Source organism: Buceros rhinoceros, unplaced genomic scaffold (genome assembly GCF_000710305.1).
Source record: "Buceros rhinoceros silvestris isolate BGI_N320 unplaced genomic scaffold, ASM71030v1 scaffold6321, whole genome shotgun sequence".
Taxonomy (NCBI): domain Eukaryota; kingdom Metazoa; phylum Chordata; class Aves; order Bucerotiformes; family Bucerotidae; genus Buceros; species Buceros rhinoceros.
Window position 1 is genome coordinate 93,024 of NW_010392584.1, and position 21,972 is coordinate 114,995.

Genomic DNA, 21,972 nt, shown 5'->3' on the forward strand with positions numbered 1-21,972 from the left:
TATTTGCATGGCACTTTCTACCAAAACATGCCAGGAATAAGATAGAATGAAAATAGATACATTCTGAACACATAAGAGTTTCATCACACTTCGCTGATCTCTTCTGATTCATTCACATCTCCTACCCAAGTCTTCTGGATGCTTTTTCCTATAATTCACGGGTATGCTTGAGGTTTCATGTTTAGATGCTCAAAGACTGTTGAGGTTGCCTGCATGCTGTAGGTCCTACCTGCTTCTTTTAAGCAGAAAGCCTGAACAGTGACCAGACTGAGCCTCCCGAACTTGCTGTTAGGATGCGGATACCCCACTGGATATACTTGTGCCTTCCCACAGCTTTACCACTTGCAGTTCACCAGTTGTACAGACCTACTGTTTTTTTCAGGTACCCCTGTCTCCTCTCACCAGTTTCCTTTTTAAGTAGGAAACTGAGTTGCAACCTAAACTGTGTGGGCTTTAGAAATTGCTTTAGAGAAGAAAAATGAAGAATTTTTGATCATGTTCAGTAACATGAGAGAAGATACATGTGTCTCCCCCACATCCAGTGTAATCCTTCCTTAGGAATTTATGTTGGCTTTTTTGGTCACGCTCCCACCCTCTTTTGCTTAGCCTTAAGTTCACTTTGCTCATTGTTGCTGAAAGTTCCCTTATGTCTTGCAGCGAGGATGGTTCTCCAAGGTCAGAAATCATGTCCCTTTGGGTTTTTCTAAACTTGATTTTGAAAGCCAATTGCAGCACCTTTTTTGCTGTAGAGGAATCCTTACAATCCCGGTTCTTGCAGACAGTCTGGGAAGAGCTAGTAGACTTTACCTGGGTCAGACCTTTCAGTCTACATATTGTGTTGTCAAGGTAATGAAACGTGACATTGGAAAACAATAGAATTTGTGCAAGTAAAGTTTTTTACTATTAGATTACCCAGATATATGTGCATGTATCCCAGTAGTCATAAAACACTGGGATATGCAGTGTTCTCTGTAGCTGTCCTTCTCAGTTGTAGAATACGGTTCTACTATTAAGCATAATTCATTGATACTGAAATTTAATACACAGGCAAGAACAGTCTTCTACTCTGTGTATAATGGCCTCAGGCCCCTGTCTATTTATTTTGCTATTTAATTCTGAGATACTTAGCCTGGGACTGAATATAGAATACAGATGCTGTTGATCTGTAAGAAATAATGAAAGTATTTCCTTTTTCTGACATTTGCAGTGAAAATTTTTAAATAGAAAATGTTTTTACTTTTTTTTTTTAAAAATTGAAGTTATATTTAATTGATTTTATCTAATTGGATGGCTTTTTATTAATCGCCTCACTTAAAAAATTAAACATGAAAACACTTTTAAAAACGAGACATTTAAAAACTAGAAACTATTTTAGAGAAGAAACCCAAGAAGGAAAACTAAATTATTTTACCGCAGTCACTGGTGAGTTAATTTACTATCCTTTAGGGTGGTTTGATTAGGTCATTTCAATGACTATTCCTTCATTAGCTCCACTTTTCTTAGTAAAGGTCCACACTTTTTCATGTTTCCTATGTGTTGTTCCTCAGGGATTCCTCTAAGCATTAGCTCCCCCAGTGACCCAGAGTACCTGGGGTTGGGAAGTAGTCAGGGCTACTAATCAGGTTTTTTGTGCCGTGATTGGCATACTTGTTTATCTTGTCTAGGGAGGGTACACTCAGAATACACAACTTCATTCTTGTAGTGCTGTTAGATTTTTTTCTCTTTGATTCTGAACTGTTGCCCTGCCCATCTTCATCTCTGTATCAGTTCTGAACACAACATTTTGAAAGCAGTTTCAGCAGATAATTTAGACTAAATTTTCTCTTATTTTTTTAAGAAATATGTTGAATGCTCATGCTCGTAGGTTTATGGGTTTTTTAGATTTGAAAGTGGTTTTTTCCAGTATCTTGGGTCTGTCTAGCTGAGCTGAGATTCTGAAAATGGTCTCTGTCCTGTTTTTATTTTTTTAAAATCTATTTCTTTTAACCTTTTCCCACCCAATGTCTTCCTTTCCAATACGTAACCTCCAGCTGAACTGGGCAGTATTCCTGTATGAATATACCTGCTCTTGAATTGTCTGTGAGCTGTCACAGGATGACTTAAAGATTGTAATTGAAGTTGCAGAAAAGACACTGAGGAGTTTTACTAATTAATTTGTGTTCTTGGGTTACTTTCTCTGCAATGTAGTTCTCTTGGGTGTCGTCGACCAGCGAATTCAGGAGGAGGTGTTTCAGGCTGAAATGGAACGGAAACTAGCTCACCTGTTAAACGAGGCTTTGGTCAGAGGGCGGATATGGAGACGAGCCAGCTTTGCAGGCAGCAACATTGTGCAGGTATTAAGAGCTCAAAGTCAGAGGAAGAAATAAAGGGTAATAAATCACTGAATAAGTTAATATTGTCTAGGTTTTGAGTTGAAAAAGGTAACTTAAAAGCATGTATCACATTTAGATAATTGAAGATGCTTGTTTTGCGCCAAAAATATAGTCCATTTGGATACCTTGTCTTTTAAGCTAAACATAACAAATGGAAAAAACTGGATATTTTAAGTGGCTACTTAAAAACAATATTACAAATTATTTTACCAACATCGTATTTTAAAAACTCGCTATCTTTTCTGACTTACAATAGGTGCCTAATAAAAGGAGACATGATCTGAGTCAAAAAAGTACTCTGCTGGAACAGCTCTCTGGTCTTTTGCTGGTGGTGTAGGAATATGAAATAGAATCCTGTGCAGCTTGATGCCGCAGTAGAGTGGTATATTTCACCCCTTAACTGCCTATTTGTCACAGTACCCCTGGTCACAGGAATGACTTTCAAGTAAGAATGATGAATCATACCAAATTTTGCACACATGGCAGCTTCTGCTATCTGGGTTCTAGTGCTGCTTTGTAGTTTCATCACAAGTGGAATTATTCACGTAATGTCCAGGAAAGCTTGTATATTTAATTTTAAGTTTTAAATTCGCACATCTGTTCTTTCTAGTCAGTTCAACAAACTGAAAGCCAAAATACTTCTTAATGGCTCATCTTCTTACAAATTACTTTTTCCAGCAAATTCATTGGCAGTTGATTTACCTCACAGATGCCCTTCTAGTAGTTACCTTTATTTAATTTAATCCTACAGTTTTTGCAACCACTTAAATTTCCAGATGTTGGGATTTTCTTACTTCTGTTTTCCTGTTTTGGAAACATGTTTCAGTAATAGAGATTTTATTTTATTTTTCTTTTGTGCAGCTTTGAATTGCCATAAATAGATTTTTTGCTTCAGATCTTCTATTCCCAACACCTCTTACTGCACTTTGTTCTTTATGCCTCAGTCGTCTCTTTGCATATAAATTAAATATTCCATATGTTGATAGCAAAGGTACTACAGCCAAATGTGTATGTAGCCAAATGTGTAGATTACAGTTTTATGATTTTACATAATAAAGCTCAGGTAGTTTATTTTTGCATGAACAAAATTACAAGCAGGTCCTTTCTAGCTAAAGAATAGTATTTTGGAACGGGAAAATAATGTTTTTCTTACAACTTTTATATTACTGGAACATAAGAAGAGGTCTGCAGCTCTTGTTCCAAACAGCAGTGCTGTTCGTTTATGCCACTTATTTAGTGCAGAGAGTCTGTAATCTGCTCTCTTGGGCAGCAGAGGATTCTCTTGGTTGTGGTCAACACCTCATACCATCCCATGTAACTCAGGGTTTCTCCAGGTGGTCCCAGCCCACGCTGTTGGATAGGGTTAGAACAGTAATAAAGGAGATGCGGAAGAAAGAATGAATGCTGCAGAAGATACCTGCTGGGGGTCTGTGGTAGGTGTCCTGCTTTCCTGCACAAGAATGGTTGGTACCATCAGGTACTGTACCATCTTAGTAGCTTGTTTGGCAGGATGGTTGGGTATGCGGTAGGTGAGACAGCCTTAGAGGCTGTTGTGTGCGGCTGAAGTGATACGCCTGATAGTGGCCACCTGAGTGGAGGACAATTTCTTTCGAGGGTGTTCCTCTGTCAGTTGAGGATCTAGTCTGTAGTCATTTGCAATAAACCCTTTAGTTTTACTGCCACTAATTCTATTCCTCATAGCCACGTTTATAAGCTGTTTGATATGTGTTGTATATATGAATCTGTTTGTCTTCAGAGAGAGGTATTAATGTTTTTTGTGCTTTATGTTCAGATTTCCCCATATATGTTACTTCTTGCACATAAACCAGTGATTGCTATGGTAGTATGCCACAATGAAGTGAAAATAACAGAAACTGCTAGCAACACCAAAATGTTGGATACTTTTATTAACAGGACATGCATATATCCATGAAAGACTAGACACGCATTTCACTTGTGTTGAGCCCCAGTAGACCGGAGTTTTTCCTGAGGTGAAAGATATTTATAGTGTATTGAACTGTGACATTTCTAAGCTCTGGAAAATCAGCACTGTGGGTCAGCAGGTGAAGCAATTATTTGCGAATGCTACTGTAGGCATATTAGTTTCCTTTCACGTACTAGAGAAAATAGAAGTGATACCTTCTGAGGTTTAGATTTAATTTCTAAAGGCCTGTGTTAGGATCTAAAAATGTTAAAAATCACTCTTTACATCTAGAATAAGAGCTTTGGACTATCTAGGGTGCCCTAATAGCATGCATTCCCCTCCCATTTGCCTATCTGTGCTGTTAGCAGGTGGCATTCCGTGATGAAAAAAAATCCTGTAACCATTATGTACAAAAAAACCTGCTGAAACCTCACACCTCCCACTTACGCGAGATAGTCCCATTGATTTTTGTTTGATGCTCTTATTAATGTTTCAGAGAGCAAGTCATATATATTTTTAGTATGTATCTGCTGTTGCTGCAAATTTAAAGATGTGTTTAACATGGTTTGCATTGAATCTGCAGAGGCTAGGCTCTATGCTATATTTTGTCAATGGTTTACTGTAACAACTCAATTCTCATTAATTTTCTTTGAGGAATTAAATGGCTTATTTGTGATTTAAAAATACACTAGAAGCTAATGCAAAAATAATTTTCCTTCATTTTGGCATGCTTGGTCTTATGAACCAAATAGAAAGCAAAAAGGTGATCTTACTAAGTGACAAAAGAACAATGTTCTGATTTAAAGGGCACATTATGTGACATTGTAGTTGTAATGTGTGTGAGGAAACCTTAGCTATGAAGGCACATAATGACTGAATTGAGCTTTTCATTAAGGCAAAAGTTCATTCTCCTGGTTTTCTACCAACAGCTTATGTGTCTCTCGTGAGTTTGTAATCTGAGTAACAGTCCAGTCTTGCTGGGAGCTTTTACATTTTTTTTTTAGGGGGCTGCTGCTGCTGCTTCAGCAACCTGACAGAGGGGCTGGTCTCAGAACATACCTCTGTTTTGGTAAGCCAGTTTCTTGGCTGTCCAAGCCTCTACAAGCCAGCCAAGGAGATTTCCTTGCTATTGCCTTCAGCGGCCTTGCCGTCTCAGTTCACTTACCGGTCTCCCCAGCTCAGGGAGAGTCCTCCCCAGTGGGTAAGTGTTGGATGCTATGACAGCAAGTGCTGCCCTGTCCAGCCCCAGCCAGAGAACTTGAGGAGGAAGCTGGCTGCTCAGAAGGGGTGCTGCCATTTACCATCCTAACAGGTTCCTCTGAGAGTTTCCTCAGACCCAGGACAGGGTACACGCGATGCTTGTTTCACGTATGCTTTATGTTGTGTTGCCTACCGTACAGGCCACAGTACAGCTTGATTTAAGTGCCTGGACTCTCAAAATCCTACTTTTAATAAGGCAGAAAGCAGGGTGTTTTTTGATTATTTTTTTTTCCCTAGGGGATGAGCATAGTGGAAAAAAGTAAAATAATCCTTGTACATGTATTTTGGAGATTGTGTGTGTACATGTTTCTAAGGAACACTCATGCCTTTGAAGCCCTGAAGCACCCTTACTCCTGATTCCTTACTCTGACAAGGTTGCTGACTGGGACATCCCACTGGCTAACTGACACTCTGCAAATTCCTTGTGAGCTGGTCCACCACCTGGATTTCCCTGCTTTAAATTATGAACTAGGTTTGGTTACCAAGGCAACTCTGTTCACTGACCTATGGTACTCTCTTGGAAACACTTTTTAAAATTAAATTTGCTGACACCTGAACACAGTTAAGCCTTTACTCCGTGGAGGTTAAATGCTCATCTAGTATCAACAAAGATGGTATAATTTAGGTGCATTATTAGTCTTTCCTTTTTTTTTCTTCCTTATTTTGTGTCTCCCATGTATTGAAATTCTTTTATCTCCTCCCTCCCTATGTCAGCTGTCACGGCCAAAGTATAAATGTAAAATGCTTAAATGCTTCCTTACACAAGAGCTACTTTGCTGGATGCCTGAAAAATACCATTTCTGCCTCTGCTTGCATTCTTAGCACTCTCAAGGATAGAAATACCTCTGTAAAATATGAGACAAAGCAAATCTGAAGCTGCACGGGTAATACAATTTGGAGCAAAATGGCACAAAACTTAGTATACAGAAACTGTAAAAATTGGGCACAGTGGGTATGTACCTCAATTTTATAAAGACTTAAAAACAGTTCCAGATCCAGTGTGCCAGTTTCTATATTGCAGCAAACTCAGAGGTTAAAAAAGAAAAACGTTTTTAGTGAATCAGTGTGATGGATATAAAACTGAAGTACCGATATTGTCACAGTTGCTGTATTTATGCACAATTTATGTCTCGTAGTCACGTCAAGAGTAGCCTGCTCAGCCATCAGCTTTCCCAGAACAGAAATCCATCTCTCTTTGAATTTGAAGTTTTGTCTGCAGCTTCCCTCAGTATGGTGTGAACAGTCATAAAATACGAACTACTTCACTCCAGCTACTTCTTCCTATCTCCGCTCTGTTCTCACCCATCCCTGTTCCTCAGCATAGGCAGCCATACACTGTTGTTTTTAATTGTGTGTTAAAAATGGTATTGTTTCAGTTGTGGCAACTTGCACTGGAATCTGCCTTCCTTCCCCTCTGCCCTTTCTAAAGGCAGCTGTGGAGAAGTTCCTTTTAAGCCCCTCAGCCGGTTTCTGACCATTACACAGCGTGTATAACATAGATATAATTACAGTACTTCTTGGATACTCCACACCACCCTAAAGTGTATCACGATTCAATTTAAGAATCTTCTTAATTTCTCTGATTCTGTAGCTTTGCTATACACGGAGAGGTTTCATAAAATTAAACGAACTCATTAGCTTTCAGTCTCACATGCCTTTCAGCTCCCTCGCTCTCCATGTGAGTGAAGTGCCTACTTAGTAAGGGTTCAATCCATGCTGAAAGCATATACCAGTGCATGTAGCCCACTGCTCTGTGCACTGAGGCCGGGCTGTGGTGAAGGAAGCCCAGCTGAAGCAGAAATACGAAGCTGTGGACATTTGTTAACTAAAGATATATGTGGGTTCTGTGAAAACAGATTCAACTGCTGAATACATGCGTTGAGACCTTATTTATTGATACTCTTTTGTTCCTTGCAGTTAGGGATTGGTTGTCCCTTAGCTGGTAGAAGAGTGAATAGCATTCAGAGTGAGTAGTAGCATTGGTAATGAGTCCTGTTAGCAGGTCTTGCTGTGTTTCAAAAATTTGCACATTATTCTTTGTTCTGCTCTATTTGTAGGTGTTCTGTTTCTTACATCAAATGTGACTGACATTGAACATTATTCTTCGCTTTCAGTTGATTTGTTTTAGAAGACTTTCATGAAAATTATACTTTCCTGGATTGTTGGTTTTGGTGGGGTTTGTTTGTTTGTTTGTTTTTTTATTGTTACCTTGCTTTTGTAGGACATGTTAAGTTGATGTCTCCAAAGACCAGAACATTATCCCTGTTGAGCTAGAACATTGCACTGCTTTCCTTCAACATGATTGTTTTGTTGGAAACTAGAAAAGAAAACATTGTAAAGCTTTGTTTTTGTAATCCTCAGACTTGCAGACATTTGTGTTTGCTTTATTTTAAGGCTATAGGCGATGTTTGAGATTCTAATTTATTAAATACATACTTCATAGCAAAGAATAATTCTGAAGGAAGTGAAATATATTGCTCTATTTGTGGCAATTCCTTCCAGAGCTATTCAAACTCTGTTTTAAATGATAGAATACCTCCTTCTATTTGTTTGGCCTAATTCTAGCCTGATCTCACCATTACAGGTAAATGATTAAACAGAGGAGAATTATTATATATAAGATTTAATTTTACAGGAATTCGAAATTGTTATGTGATTCTCATATGCATTGTAGCTGTTTGGTGGTTAGAGAGTATCTACAGGGCTTCCTCATAGCATGCATTCTTTTGATTATTAACATCTTTAGAAGTAGGTGGGAAAAATTGCTTCCCACAGCATCAGATACATTCCTTCCTGAAGAAGGGTGGATGCCAGAGGGAGCTGTTTGGAGATGAAGGTGACTGCGAAGGTACTTTTGTTGAGGAAGAGCAAACAGTTCTCTTTGAAGCTAACAGAATATTTGCCCGTATAGCTGCTTAACATTTGGAAAAACTAGAAGGAAGAGGTGTGTGTTATGAATAACAAAGCAAAGTCAAGGCAGATGAAGGGAAAAGTGCAATCACACTAATCTCGTCGGTAGCTCCTATTAACCAGCAAATGCTAAAGGCAGGGTAGCATTGTGTCGGCATCTTTAGAGTGAAAGGAGTTACCTTCAATACTGTATCTGTGCATTGTCTTGAAACAAATGGGGGGGGAAAAAAAGGAAGCTTCAGGTTTGCCATAATGTATTAAGGGGTTGCTTCCTTGGAATTTTTCTTTCAGTTACCAAATAGATATTTCTGCAATTTTCCCAGGGTCCTGGACCACTTAAGTAGTGCTTGCGTAATTAGACACCAATATATTATTCCAGCAATGTTGTCTTACTCTGGAAGACTTCCACTCAGAATCTTTGGTATAGATATTAGATGAAAATATCCTGAGTTATAGTTTGCAAACAAATTAAGGTGAAAATATCCTCAATTATAGTTTGCAAACAAATTATTATTACTGAATGTTAGTTCTGTGTATCTACACTTGCCCAGCATTGGCTTAAGCTCTTCTCAGATGAGAGAACTAGCCTGCGTGTATGTTGCCTTTGCTGCTTACAGTATTTTGGAGCCCTACACAGAGCACGTCTTCCCATCAGACTTCTCTGGATATTGACAATTTCAAAACTGTACCAGTTCACAGCAGTTACATCCTAATATTGTATTTTTTGGTGTTACAGATAGAGGGATTTTCTTTAACAATAATTATATTTCTACATCATAATATAAGATGGAATCTTTTTTTATGCTGTAGGTATTGCACAGAGTGGCAATTAACACAGATACTGATGCCATCTTGGCAAAGCTGTTCCAAATGTTTCTTTTTAGAAAAGCATCCTTGAAGTCCAGGCTCTGAAAAGGGAAGAGAGAGAGAGAAAGGATGAGAGACTAAATGTATGGGATGCACAAATAAATACAACTTTTAAAATGTAAGTTTTCCAATTTCTTTTCAGATTGTGAACGTGTCACGGTTAGTTGGTGTTGATAACCCTGTGGAGCTGATCTATTTTGTGGAGGACCAAGATGGAGAGAGACTCAGTGCTCTGAAGTGCTCAGATCTGATGAACAGAGTTGATATCCAGCGGGCTGCAATCATCCTTGGATACCGCATTGAAGGCACCATTGCACAGCGTAAGCCCTCTCAAATCCACACTGATGCCAGCAAAAAGAAACAGGAAGGGTGGCATTAGCTTTGGATTTTACGGCACTGTGCAGTGCCCACTGTTGCAGCGTTTTGTTCTTGGGATGCTGCAATTTTGATACTCCTGAGGAAATTAATTTTAGCAGTCTTGCAGTGTGGTGTTGCAGTGTGGTACTGCTTTGCTTCCTAAAGACTCTGCTGAGCTTGGAATTGCAACAGGGCCTTAAGGGCAAGCCTCATTGCATTCATTTTAGTGCTTGTGCTAGAAGAATACTGTGCTAACTAGATGCCTTCTTGCCATTTTCATCTTTTTCTGCTAGTCCAATATTTCTTTACAGTTTATCTTACTCAGGAGCTTGCACAAAACCCACAACTGTGGAATGGGAGGACATCAGCGTGGGATGGGTGTTTCCTCTTGCTGAGTCATGACAATGAAGTTTAACAGAAGTCATTATTTTTTTTGTCTGAATTATTGTTTCTGTGAGTGAAAGGTGTAAGCCATTGCTAGCTGGGGTATTTTGAAGAGTGTGAGGAAAAGGAAACATTTTCTTCTCTCTATTAAATATGATTGACCTTGTTTTTATTTGTCCATCAGTAATATATACATAATGTGATAATTTAGTAAAGATAATATAGAAGTACTGTGATCTTTTACTAGAAGATATATGACAGGTCAGAAAAAGTCATATAATGACTTTATTCAGGAAGCTTAGAATATAAATATTTTGCAGTAAGGAGCAGAGCAGAAGACTTAAAATTCTGTGTTATGATTAGGAAAGAAACTTGAAAGTATTTTAAAACAGTAACAGACATGTATATGATCTGCAAAATACCCCCTTTATAGGAATCCTTAATTACCTTTTCTGTGCAATATGGAGGCATAAGTTACATTGTACCACAGGGTATTTTGCCAATAAAACAAGCATATGTCTGATTTTTAGAATTCTCTGCAGAAAGAAAATAGTAATAATTGCACCATCTGGATGTGTTTGTAAATTTTGTTCCTCATTAAAACAGCAGTTTAAAGATAGGTCAGTAGCTCGTGTACATCTGCTTAATATCTGTTAATGGACTGTAATATTGGTTATACAGAAATGCAAAAAAGTTGCAAGAATAAATTCCCTTTACAAAAATGGTAAGTGCTGAACAAACTTCATGAAGTGTTTATAGCTTATTCTGCATGTTGAAACTTGTTATCTTTGACACCTCATTAGAAAGCTATTTTAAAAGAAGTGTAGAATAACAGGAATTTTTGTAATGTTTCTTCTTATTGGAAGAAACTCAACAGAAGGTTATTTTTATAACAGAAAATGTCATAAATGAACTGACATGTTGTACATATCAGATATATAAAACATAAGAATTATAATATGTTCCTTTAGTCTCCAGGTTCATCATTAGAATGACTATTAATGAAATGATACATAAAAATAAGATTGCATAGAAATAGTCTTTTTAACTTGGGAACATAATTTTAAGTGCGTCAGTTTGTTTAGAAACATGTTACTGCTGCGGTGTTTAGTCCCACGTATAACCACTATGCAAAATAGAGTAAATGAAAGTTGTGTTGATTCTTCCAGTTCACTTTTTAAAGGCGTGACTGGGTTGATTACATTTCCCAGTAGTTTTGTCTTCTATTTGTGGCTGAAAGATCTAACACACTAACAATGAAACAGGGAAAGGAGGAAAAAAAAAATAATTACGTGCAGTACTATACACCTTGGGGAGGAGGGTCTTACTGATTTTAATTTGACTGTGATATTGATGGGGAAGGTAACAAAAATATATAACTAAGGAGAAGAGGCAGTTGATAATAATGCTTAAAGCAGGAAAGAAGCAATAGTGTTGGAAAGTCCTTCTCACTTTTGTTAGTGGTAAGTCATTTTTCTGAACCCATTTCACTGTATCAGCTTGGTTTTGGGTTACAGAATGATGTGGCAGAAGTGCATTTTCATTTCTACTTTAAGGTTGGTCTTAATTGTCTTCTACACTGGTCTTCAGAAGGTAGGCCAGGACAATCTATCACCCGCCCCTCGCTTCCTGACCGTGATGTATGCTCACTTATAACTAGTATGATGTTTCCTGTGATGCGCAGCTGGTTTATGATAAATTCCTTAACAAGTATTTATAAGAATACAAAAATACATAACCTTGAAGTATCCTCGGTTTAAAATATATAACCACATAATACTGCTATCTTCCTTTTAACTTCACAGCTGTGGAAAAGGTGAAGGAGTCCACCTCAGAGTCACAGAATAGCAACCTATGGATTATTGTTGGTGTGGCAGTCCCAGTTGCTGTGGTGCTTCTGATTGTTATAATTTTATACTGGAAGCTTTGTCGAACAGACAAACTGGAGTTTCAGCCAGACACGATGAGCAACATTCAGCAGCGACAGAAGGTAAAAGGGGGAGGTGCTGATAGGAGCTTGAGTATTCTGAGCATAAACAAATGTGAGAGTCTAGGGAACTCCCAGCATCCTTTCCAGCATGTGGAAACACAGTTTCAGAGCCCTCCAATTAAAAAAAAAAGAGAGAAAGAAAAAGGAAAAAGTTAAATAATTGTTGAAGTCAAGAATCCCAGTTTTATTTGTTCTCCTGGGTGTATGATACTGCATTAGATAGATAGGTCCTTCTTAAATGTGGGCACTGGGGCTGAAGGGAACCGTTCTTCATCACTTCATTTCAAGGCTTTGGCTAGGGCTAAGTAAGAGGAAACATATTGAATATTGAATCACTGACCGTGTTATCTGCAGAGGGTTGAATTTTTCTTTGGAGAGCTTCTGCTAAACTTATTTGACAGCTAAACTTCGGCATCCGTTATACCTCATGCTGGAATTAGAGCCTATCCTGGCTGCTTTACGTTCTGCGGGGGCTCTTGTGTCGCTATTGGAAAGGCCTGTTGCAGAATTAGAACTTTAGTGGATCTGCATGAGACTGCTTGGGTCAGCTTGTTGGCCAGAGTGTTGCAGGACTGGGTTAGGATCGTGAGAAATTCAGTAGTCTATCTTTTTCCTGCCCAAGACTGTACATTTTAAAAAATGTATGATCCAGGATTTTCCACAAAGTATGTGTTCAGTAAAAAGAATGGAAAAGTGACTAAAGGTTTACAAATCCCACTTTTCCTTTTTACAACTGAAGAGAACCACCAGCCTGTGTCAGAGATGCTTATTACTGACTATACCTTCAGAGGCATTATTAAAAGCAAAATAATCTGCCTGTGCTAATCCTGTGGTACTGTAATCATGTTCTTGTACTGTCACCTCATGTTCAGTCATACAGTTTTCTCCGTAACAAGTCTTGTCTGTACACCATGCTCACTTTCGAGATAATTAATGATGTGAAAGATGAGAAAAGCAGAAGCAGTTGCACTTTCAAAGCAGTCAGAACAAATCAATAGTAACTTCCACTTGTCTTGCCACTGCAGATTGAGTGTCAGAACCAAGGTCAGCAACAAGTGGTACCCTTTGATGAGCTTCACCCCCTGGTACTTTGTTTCACCTGTACGGTGGTAACATAGAACACAGATTTTGATTGAAGAAGTTCCCCACAGTAGTTTTGGCTAATTTGAGAAGGGTAATACAAAAAAGGCAGAAGAGAATCATTACCCTTGACGTACTATTTCATCACATGTATTTTCAGCACCTCTGTGCTGTCTACAAGCTTTTTTTAAGGAAGCAGTTGGGTTGGGTTGGCTGTAAGGCCAGAAACATCTTTCATAGTTTTACTTTCTTCTGGGAAAATGGCTCAGTTGTTTTTCTCCACTGTTGCCACAGTATTCTTCATCTTAATCATTCATGAGTCAGAAGCCTTAAACTTATTTGTATGCAAGTCGCATCTCAGTCTGTCTAGGGAGCCTGTCACTTTGCCTTCTTTGGGGAAGTCACTGTAAGCCAACTAGAAAGAACCAGTAGAGACATCTAGCCCAATCCTTGTGCCAGCGGATGGCTCATACTTAAATATTAAATGAGGTAAAGCAATAAAAAGTGTCTTAAATTTTTATCACTTAACACATCAAACAACTGACAAAATCTACTTTGAAAATCGTTTTCCTCCTTTTCCCAAAATCCAAAATGAAAGTAGTACTCTGGCTTCCTTAATAGCAGGTTGTCTTTGGGATTTCTTCATGTCTTCGAACAGCGGGTTGGAATTTCCTGTCAGGATAGGGCATGTTTGACAAGCACTGAAGACCCCCAGACAGTCACAACAGTGTACAAATGATTAGGGTCATTTGCTCTGGTCCTGCCTTTTAAAATTATTTAAAATTTATACTTTCTATTACAGTAAATGCAAAGAAATGATCAAAAGATTGATATCGTGGTCAGGGATTTAGTTCTATAAATAAACTCAGGCTTTCCCTTTCTCACCCCACCCACAGTTATTTCCATTCTCTCTTTACAGAGCTTGCCTTTGGTACCAGAGGAAAGTGCACTGCATCTGTAAATGGAAGGAGATTTAGGTTTAAGATCTGGATTTTTCTCTTGGAATCAGTATTTCATTAGTAAAGCCCACAAAGATGCATTTATAGTGCTAGCTTTTCTCACTTCCATTAATCTTTAAAAAAAATTTTCTTTTAATGCAAGTATAGAAATGGAATGTATAAATATCAAAGCATTTCATTAACACATGCATGGCATATCCATCCTGGAAATAGAAGACAATTCTTTTCAACCATGTAATAAGTCTACAGTGTGTTTGCACTTGAAAATGTGTGTTGGTTGGAAGATAAGAAACTTGAGACATCCTTTTCTTGTTCAGATGAAATAGGATATCATACTGCACTGGTGGATCTCCAGAGGTATCACCAGTCTTTTTTGCAGTGTGTTTAATTAGCCTTTTTAACATAGCAGATCAGTGGGCAGCATAAAAATCTGTTAGAATTCACAGTAGCAGCTGATAACAAATTATGTCACTTGTGACTTAAAAGCCTGGAACAAGGTTGGAAGTGGGGTGAGGGGAGAGCTTGTTTGCTTCATGCTGCTGTGGAAAGACTTTGCTGTTAAAAGCATGTCAAGGGAGCGAACTTCTGTAAATGTATGGTAACGCACATTACGTAAGACATAAGTGTTGTAGGAGCCTTTTAATCTCAGTTTAGATTCTCTTACAAATTTGCATTCTTCTCTTCAGAGAGATGCTTTAAAGACATTACAAATTTCCCTGGATTCTGTAGCCCCATGTGTCATTCCAGTACCATGTTTTCTTTCTTCCTTCCTTTCACTTAATTCTGGTTTAAAACTCCTTTTTCCTGAAATATTTTGGTATTCACTCAGACAATATAATTCTTCAAGTTTTAATTTGAATCTTCTATATGTAAAGGTTTACTTTTACAGAGTAGGTATGATTTCTGTGTTCCTACAGCCACCATTGAAAGTCAGTCATATGCTGTATACCCTCACAGTCTATCTTCTGATAAATCAAACCAGTACTGTTATCTGTTGGTAGTAAGACCCCACATGCCTTTTGGGTGTGCCCCGAAGTTATGGCTGCCTGGGTATACCTCAAGTGATGTAAAGACTAGGTAGTCGCATTACACAACAGTTCAGTCATACTGGCCAGTGCATCACACCAGCACAGCTAACCTGCTTTGGACCCTTTTCTGCTCTGTGGACACCCCTTCAGAATATTTGGGTCACTGTCCCTCACTTATGACGGTCAATAATAGCACATTTCCCACTTCATCAGGCATAGCCTGATGTTGAAAATTATTCAGACCCTGCAGTGACAGAAGTACCCAAAATTGTATTTGTATTTATGTGCCATAGCAGCCCTGAAGCTGGGCTTAAGTCTAGATTTGCTGCTTGAACCCACCCTCAAGGCCATATCACTCTCAAAGGTAGTGTTTTTTCTAAGGTGATGACATGGGCAGGGTAGACTGTATTCTGTGAAGGCCTGGTTTGTGGGTTGGATGTACCATGCCACTCTACCAGTTTCTGTTCTCTCCATCTGGCCTAGTAGTTTCAGCGTGTGATGTCTTACAGACAGTGTGACGTAAGGGTCCTTCTTAAAAAGGCTCATAGTGTTATCTTCAGCAAAGAGTATATAAAGAGAACCTGAACTCAGAGAATGCTAAGGGATGTTTTACTTCTGGATAGTCTCAGACGTCTGCTACTTCAGTGAATATAAACATAAATACACAAGAAAGAAAACTTTTGTGGGAACTGATGCTAGCAAAACCAGGTTTGAAGATTAAAAAAAAAAAATGGATCTTGAAAGGATTCCAGTTAGCTAATCCATCCTTCTGCCTCAAAGCGGGATTAACAATGCCTGAAAAATAATAGGTTACCTTTTTCATTCTGGAGATCAGATGGTAAAATGTGCTTAGATCAAAGTTATTTGGGCCCTTTTTAAATTGGGAGTTCAGGAAGCAGGTCAGAGCACTGAATTTCTATGCCAGATTCATTGGTCTGTGGAAGGATAATTCTTTTTCAAAAGATGGAACTAAGATATTTAAAGGGCACATCAAGAATTCATGACTTGTTCTGTAAACCATTGCATCCTACTGGAAATTCACCTTGATGTGACCTGGGTTGTTGCACTGGGTAAAGATGTCTTTACCTTTGGAAGTAAAAAGGTTTCTTAGTGGCATTTTTATATTGCAGGATTTTCTTTCTTGCCATTGCCTATATCCACCACAACATGGTCCCACTTCAGCTTTTTTTCTTGCAAAGGAGCTGTATTTTTTTATGGGCAGTGGAATTTTTGCCATGGATTATTTTTCATATTCATGGAAAAATAGATAATTGTCTTTATTGCCCAAACCATCATTCTGCTCTGTACTGGACTACTGATACTTTTGTTTGAAAACAGTTAACCCCTTTCCTCTTCCCCAGAGAGTAAAAAAATTATTCTATGTATTATCTGTAATGAAAACGGAGTTGACAGTATTATGTCTTTCTCTATGGACATCCAAAACTTAAAATGGAACCTGGTTCAATAGTGATTTCACTTTCCCTGCTGTGTACAAGCATTTGGGGGGAAAAAAGTCAAACCCCTTGCTAGGACTTCTTAGAGGTAGCCTCAGCTCTAGACAGCTGTTCAGGGAAAGGATCCCCGCCCTAATGACAAGAATCTGACACCTGTGGATGAACTCATTGACAGTTTATTTAGAAGGTCTCCGATGTTCTCAGGTAAATGCTGGGCATGCTGAAGTCTCTGGATTTGCAGCACTAACTTTGAGTGGCGTGCTCAGTTCCTAGTTTTTCCAAGGGCACATTCTAAAACCCTAGGAGGAAAAAGCCTTTTTCTCCAGCCAGAAGACGCTCCTCTCTGGAGCCCTCTGCATGCCGCTATGGTTCTTAAAAGCTGAACACACCTCTCTGGCTCAGCGTACCTCCTATGTGTTTACGTGTGGGAAAGGTGGGGTCTGTTGTTGCCCATGAAGCCTTGGAGAAAGTATACAGTACTGCACCTTCTCCTTGAATGGGAGCGTGGATAGTGCCAGAGCTGGAGGGCTGCCAGTTTGCATTGTGTGCCAGCGAACCTCAGCTAATGTGTAATCACCTGGGGACTGTTACCAGCCCTTGCATGTCTGCTCTAATCTGCGCTAACACTGCTGACAGCCAGCCAGACCTCCATGTGTCGATCATGGTTACAGGTAATGAGTCATGCATTCTGCAAGATGTCTGAGAGAGGCTTCTGTGGATTTTTATTTTTACCCCCAAGCAGAGATATCTGATATCTGAATCTCACGTGTCAGGTGTAACTTTACACCTTTGAATTGAGAGTTTTGCTTATTATTATGTATTCAGTAGACTACCCTTTGGATGTTACCAGTATCAAAGAGGCTAGCCCTGCTGGAGGCTAAATACTAGGCTTCTGCTCCTGATACAAAGAATTCTTGTGATGTTTTGACATCCTGTAATGCTTTTGTTCATCTGTATAATGTCGAGGCAACAGCTCTGCATTGCAGAATAATTCCAGTCAAAAGAGACTCGTGTTAAGAAAGGCAGCTGACACCAATCTTACAAAAACTACTTAAACTGACATGAGTTTCTGCAAAAGATTCATGTCTGTGCCTCCTGTTTGCATAACAAGCATCATTCATTTCTAACAGCGACCCGGACTAACTATTCAGAATGTTGTCTTTCTGGAATTGCCATACAGGTTCTGCTTCAGAGCCAATAGCTGGATTCTAACAAGTAACATAGTATTCAACTTCTTAATTACTTCTCAACGATACATTTCGCTGATGGCATTTTCTCTGCAAAAGCTGTTTTGCAGGAACTCTTCTTCTGTAATGAGGATTAACTATTCACAAACCGTAGAAATAAAACACCACGCTTTCATATACTGCTTTTACTGATAGATATAAAAAGTAAAATGTCTCCATCTGCTTTTTCACAAACATTTGAGTAGCTGTCCTGAGGTCAGATCAAAAGGCCAGCTAGACTCAGTACCAAAAGCAAAAGCTTGCAGAACTGCAGAAGAACAGGGCAGGGACATGTGATGCTTTGCCGTGAGTAACTATTCAGCCTCTATTTATTTGTCTCGGAGTTTCTCTACAAGTGGTGATATTTAGCAACCCTGAACAGATTTCTCTTCCAAGAACTTGTCCGGTCCATCTGAGCAGCTGACACGGATTCCCACAGCATGTTATGTGAAGAACCATGTCATTGTTTCATCTTGCTTTTATCCTGCCCCCTCTTTGTTTTCTGTGGTGCCCCCTAGTCATTGTAATGGAGGGGACATTGAACAGCTGATTCTTTGACACTCATTCCGTGCCAATCTTGACTTTACAGATCTCTGTCATATTCCCATCTCAAGCATATCTTTTTCCAGACAGAGGAGTTGCGTTTTTCTTTTCCCTTCTTTTGAACTAGCCTTTGAACTAACTGCTAGCTTTGAAAAGGATGAACATTTTCTAATTCTTGTCTATCCTTCTTGAGAGAGGAAGACTAGAACTATATACTAAAAGTATCAGTAGTCCAGTACAGAGCTATTCAAAATGTAGGCAATCCATGGATTTATAGATTGACGTTAATTTGGTTGGTTCCTTTGAAAAGGTGTTAAACAAAAAGAATCTCTCTATCCCTCTTCAAAATATGGATAAACTTTATATCATCCTAAACGTAATAGAGCACTAAGACTAGATTAATACTGGGGAAATAAATTCTGTCTTTCCTGACAAGAGGTGATAGAGTTTACTGTAGAATTTAGCTGTTTGGGGAAAATGGGAAATGTGCCAACATGAAGTCATTGTTCTCTAAAGTTTTGATGTTGCTACTCACTTGTAGGTTCACTTCAGCAAGCAGATTATTTCTGCAGTGTATGTGAATGCACTTCATTTCTGTGTACGTTAAACCCTTTTTAGATATATAAATGTGTTTGAGTCACTAAGCCAAACAAAATACCACCACAAAAATAAATTTAAATTGTGACCTATGCTCTGTCTTAAAAGTCTATTAGCACTTTTCTAATTATTTGCAGAAGGAAGCATTTCTGGACTGCGTTCTGTGTGTGCTCTGTCTGGACAGTGAGAGCCGTGTTATGAATGTATTCTTTTGCTTCAAAAGTTGAGAAAAGATTTGCCTTGATTTATGATTTTTTGATGTATTATTCTACCTCTCTTAGAGGTTGTGCTTGATGTTGGAGTTACGTACATGGCCTTGGAGGAGTAATTGTTTGAAATAATTTATGGACAAAAGACAGGTGGAACTGAGACACAGCAGTGACCTGTCTATCCTATAAAGTTGGTGATCTTTTTCGAACTTACCTGTGACACTTTCATTCCAACCAGTGTGCAAAGGAACCTCACCAAACCACAGTCAAGGTAGTATCCACTCTGCAGCATTTCTGTCTGAGAAGGAAGGCTAAAACTGTTTGTGATTCAGACGCAGTATTCTGCCTGTTAGAGCAGTTATCACAGCAGCCTGTGGGTATTTAAGTACTGAATTATGGGCTTTTGACAATATGATGCCTCTTGTATTTTGTGAAATTTACTGAGCTGTCATGGTAATATTAGCGTGGCAGGAAGAAATACACAAAGGAGAAGAGGAGGAGTGATGAAAATCTGTGAGAAGAATCTTTCTTATGGAAAGGTTTCAGAGCAGGTGTCTTGAGAATTTCAGGCTTTATAAAGTTTTGTAAGTTTGGGGGTTTCTTTATTTGTTTTTAATCCTACACCAGGAGCAAAATTCCTGAGGTGGTATTTTTTGTAGGATTCTTGCTTGACTTAGTCTTTGTATGGCAGTGAGTGGTAAACCACAGTTTTGACTTTTCAGAGGAGGGAATAAGGACCGAAGGCTATACACTCACTTGTTCTGGTTTCCCGTGCCAGCACTGACTGCGCTACTTTTCCCTGACTTGATGGCAGAAATCTGTGCAACCCTAAGCACGTTTCTGCTCCACAAGCATGTGTTTGCTCAACTATTACCCGTTCCCAGTAACGGTGATAGTTGACAGAAGTGCTGCTGTGTTGGTAAATGGGAGGCGTAATTTATATGAAGAGGTACATGGTCCGAGATAAGAAAATGGGAAGCATATTTTACATACAACCCTTTTTTAGGCTCTCAGATCACAAAATACTGCTTTTTTTTTTTTTTTGAGACAAGGCTTGCCTTAGAGGGTCCGGGCTGTAACACCACTGTAATGGGAGGGTGATGGCATCCTACTTAGGAAGCAATATAATGAACCGCCATTGCACATACTCTTCTTTTTGTGTGTATATATATATATATATGCCCACAGTTATCAACTGAACATGTTTAAATTGAATTAGAGACCAAAAAAAGATTTTGGTGCTTAAAATTATTTCCTAAATCAAGTGAAGGATCCCTCTGCACATTTCTCAGCAATACTTTGTATTTTTAAGTATACCAGGAAAGAGTTTGTGTTTATGGCACAAGATGAGTGTATCATATCCTATTTCATAGGGATATTGTGTCAGTGGCGCAAAAAAGACCTTAAGAAATACAAATGGGTATTTTTTCAGTATTTTGAGGGATGCTATGGAGACAGAACTCCGCTTCTATGTGATCTTCTAGTATACTTTTTTCATCAACAAAGGTTTCCCATGTCTTAGCTCAGATATCCATCATTGTTGTTGAATGGCATGTGTAATTTATATGCATACTTTACAGGGAGTCCCTGGCTGTGATCCCAAAGGGTTTTGTGTTTAAGGAGAGCAATGTAAACAAAAATACAGAGTATGCTTATCTGCATAAGGGGTAGGAATAACATTTTCTATTCAGCTCGTTCTTCTAATGAGACTGAGAAAGATGAACATGTCTCAGTACTTCTAAATTCTTATTTATTGGTAGATGTTTTAAAAATCACATTGTACAGTCACTGCAAACAATATAGATGGATCATCCTTGTGGAAGAAAGAAGTAGGGACCATCTTGGATGGCGTAGTAGAAGAATGGTGAAAAAAAATTAAGACCACCATAGCAAGCACACTAGCAAATAATTGTCCTTACTGGTGCATCGTGAGAGTAATGCAGTGAATTCACACTGCTTTATGCTATAGTGCCCTGGGAATGCAGAGGAGGGTTTGGTGGTGGGAATCTCAGATTGTGGAAGGCAGTTTGCAATGTTTAGTAGTTTTAAGCCATCCTAAATCAGACTGACTTAGATCATCAACCCACGTTAATTTTAAGAACACTGATTCTCATTGCCTTGCTGCATTTAAGCTGAAGAGTTTAAAACATTTTTTCTGCAAAATTTCTTTATCCTGTCATTTTTGTACCATTCCGTGTGCTAGAACGTTAGTAATGTCGTAATTCAGCTGGACTTCTTTACAGGGATTCCTGTTCTTTTCATATTATGTACCAACACTAAAGTATTATTTTTTAAATCTTGCTTAGCTCCTTTGTTTCCTTGGAAATGTATTTTAACAGCCTCTTCTCAATGTGTCTGTCTCTAAAAACATCAAGACTGTGCTATAAAATCAATAGAAAATTGTCTTGATACATTATTCTTCATATTACGTCTAAATTCAAATGCTGCTTGTAGGAACCACAGGAAGAATACTGAGTAGAGTGTATTTCTTCTCTTCTGCTTTCTGCTGAAATTATTCATTGACCTGTGTGCAGTATTTGCGTTCCTGAGAAAACAGATTGTTGACATTCCTGGTGTGTCTCTGCATCTAGCAAAACAATATACTGGCAACCATGTTACATTTCTGTGACTTGAACAATACTGAGACTATTAGTCTTGACGGAGGTGCACAGACTTTGTAGGCTTCTGCAGAAATTATTTGATTTTTCTATGAATTGAGCTTCAAATACTCTTTTTTTCATTCAGTCTGTAACAATAGACTTAAAGCACTGTCCTGACTTAACAATTTGAAATCATCTTCCCGTTAGAGTTC

At 38.6% G+C, this 21,972-nt stretch overlaps 1 protein-coding gene across 1 annotated transcript in view; it reads left to right on the plus strand.

The window, feature by feature from the left end:
• The window catches only part of KIAA1549 (KIAA1549 ortholog), a 75,094-nt gene that overhangs the window by 20,846 nt on the left and 32,276 nt on the right, over positions 1-21,972 (plus strand). The window contains exons 7-9 of the mRNA XM_010144549.1: positions 2,188-2,333; positions 9,476-9,653; positions 11,880-12,064. Of these exons, the coding sequence (XP_010142851.1) occupies positions 2,188-2,333; positions 9,476-9,653; positions 11,880-12,064 (509 nt within the window). The remainder of the gene's footprint in view (positions 1-2,187; positions 2,334-9,475; positions 9,654-11,879; positions 12,065-21,972) is intronic.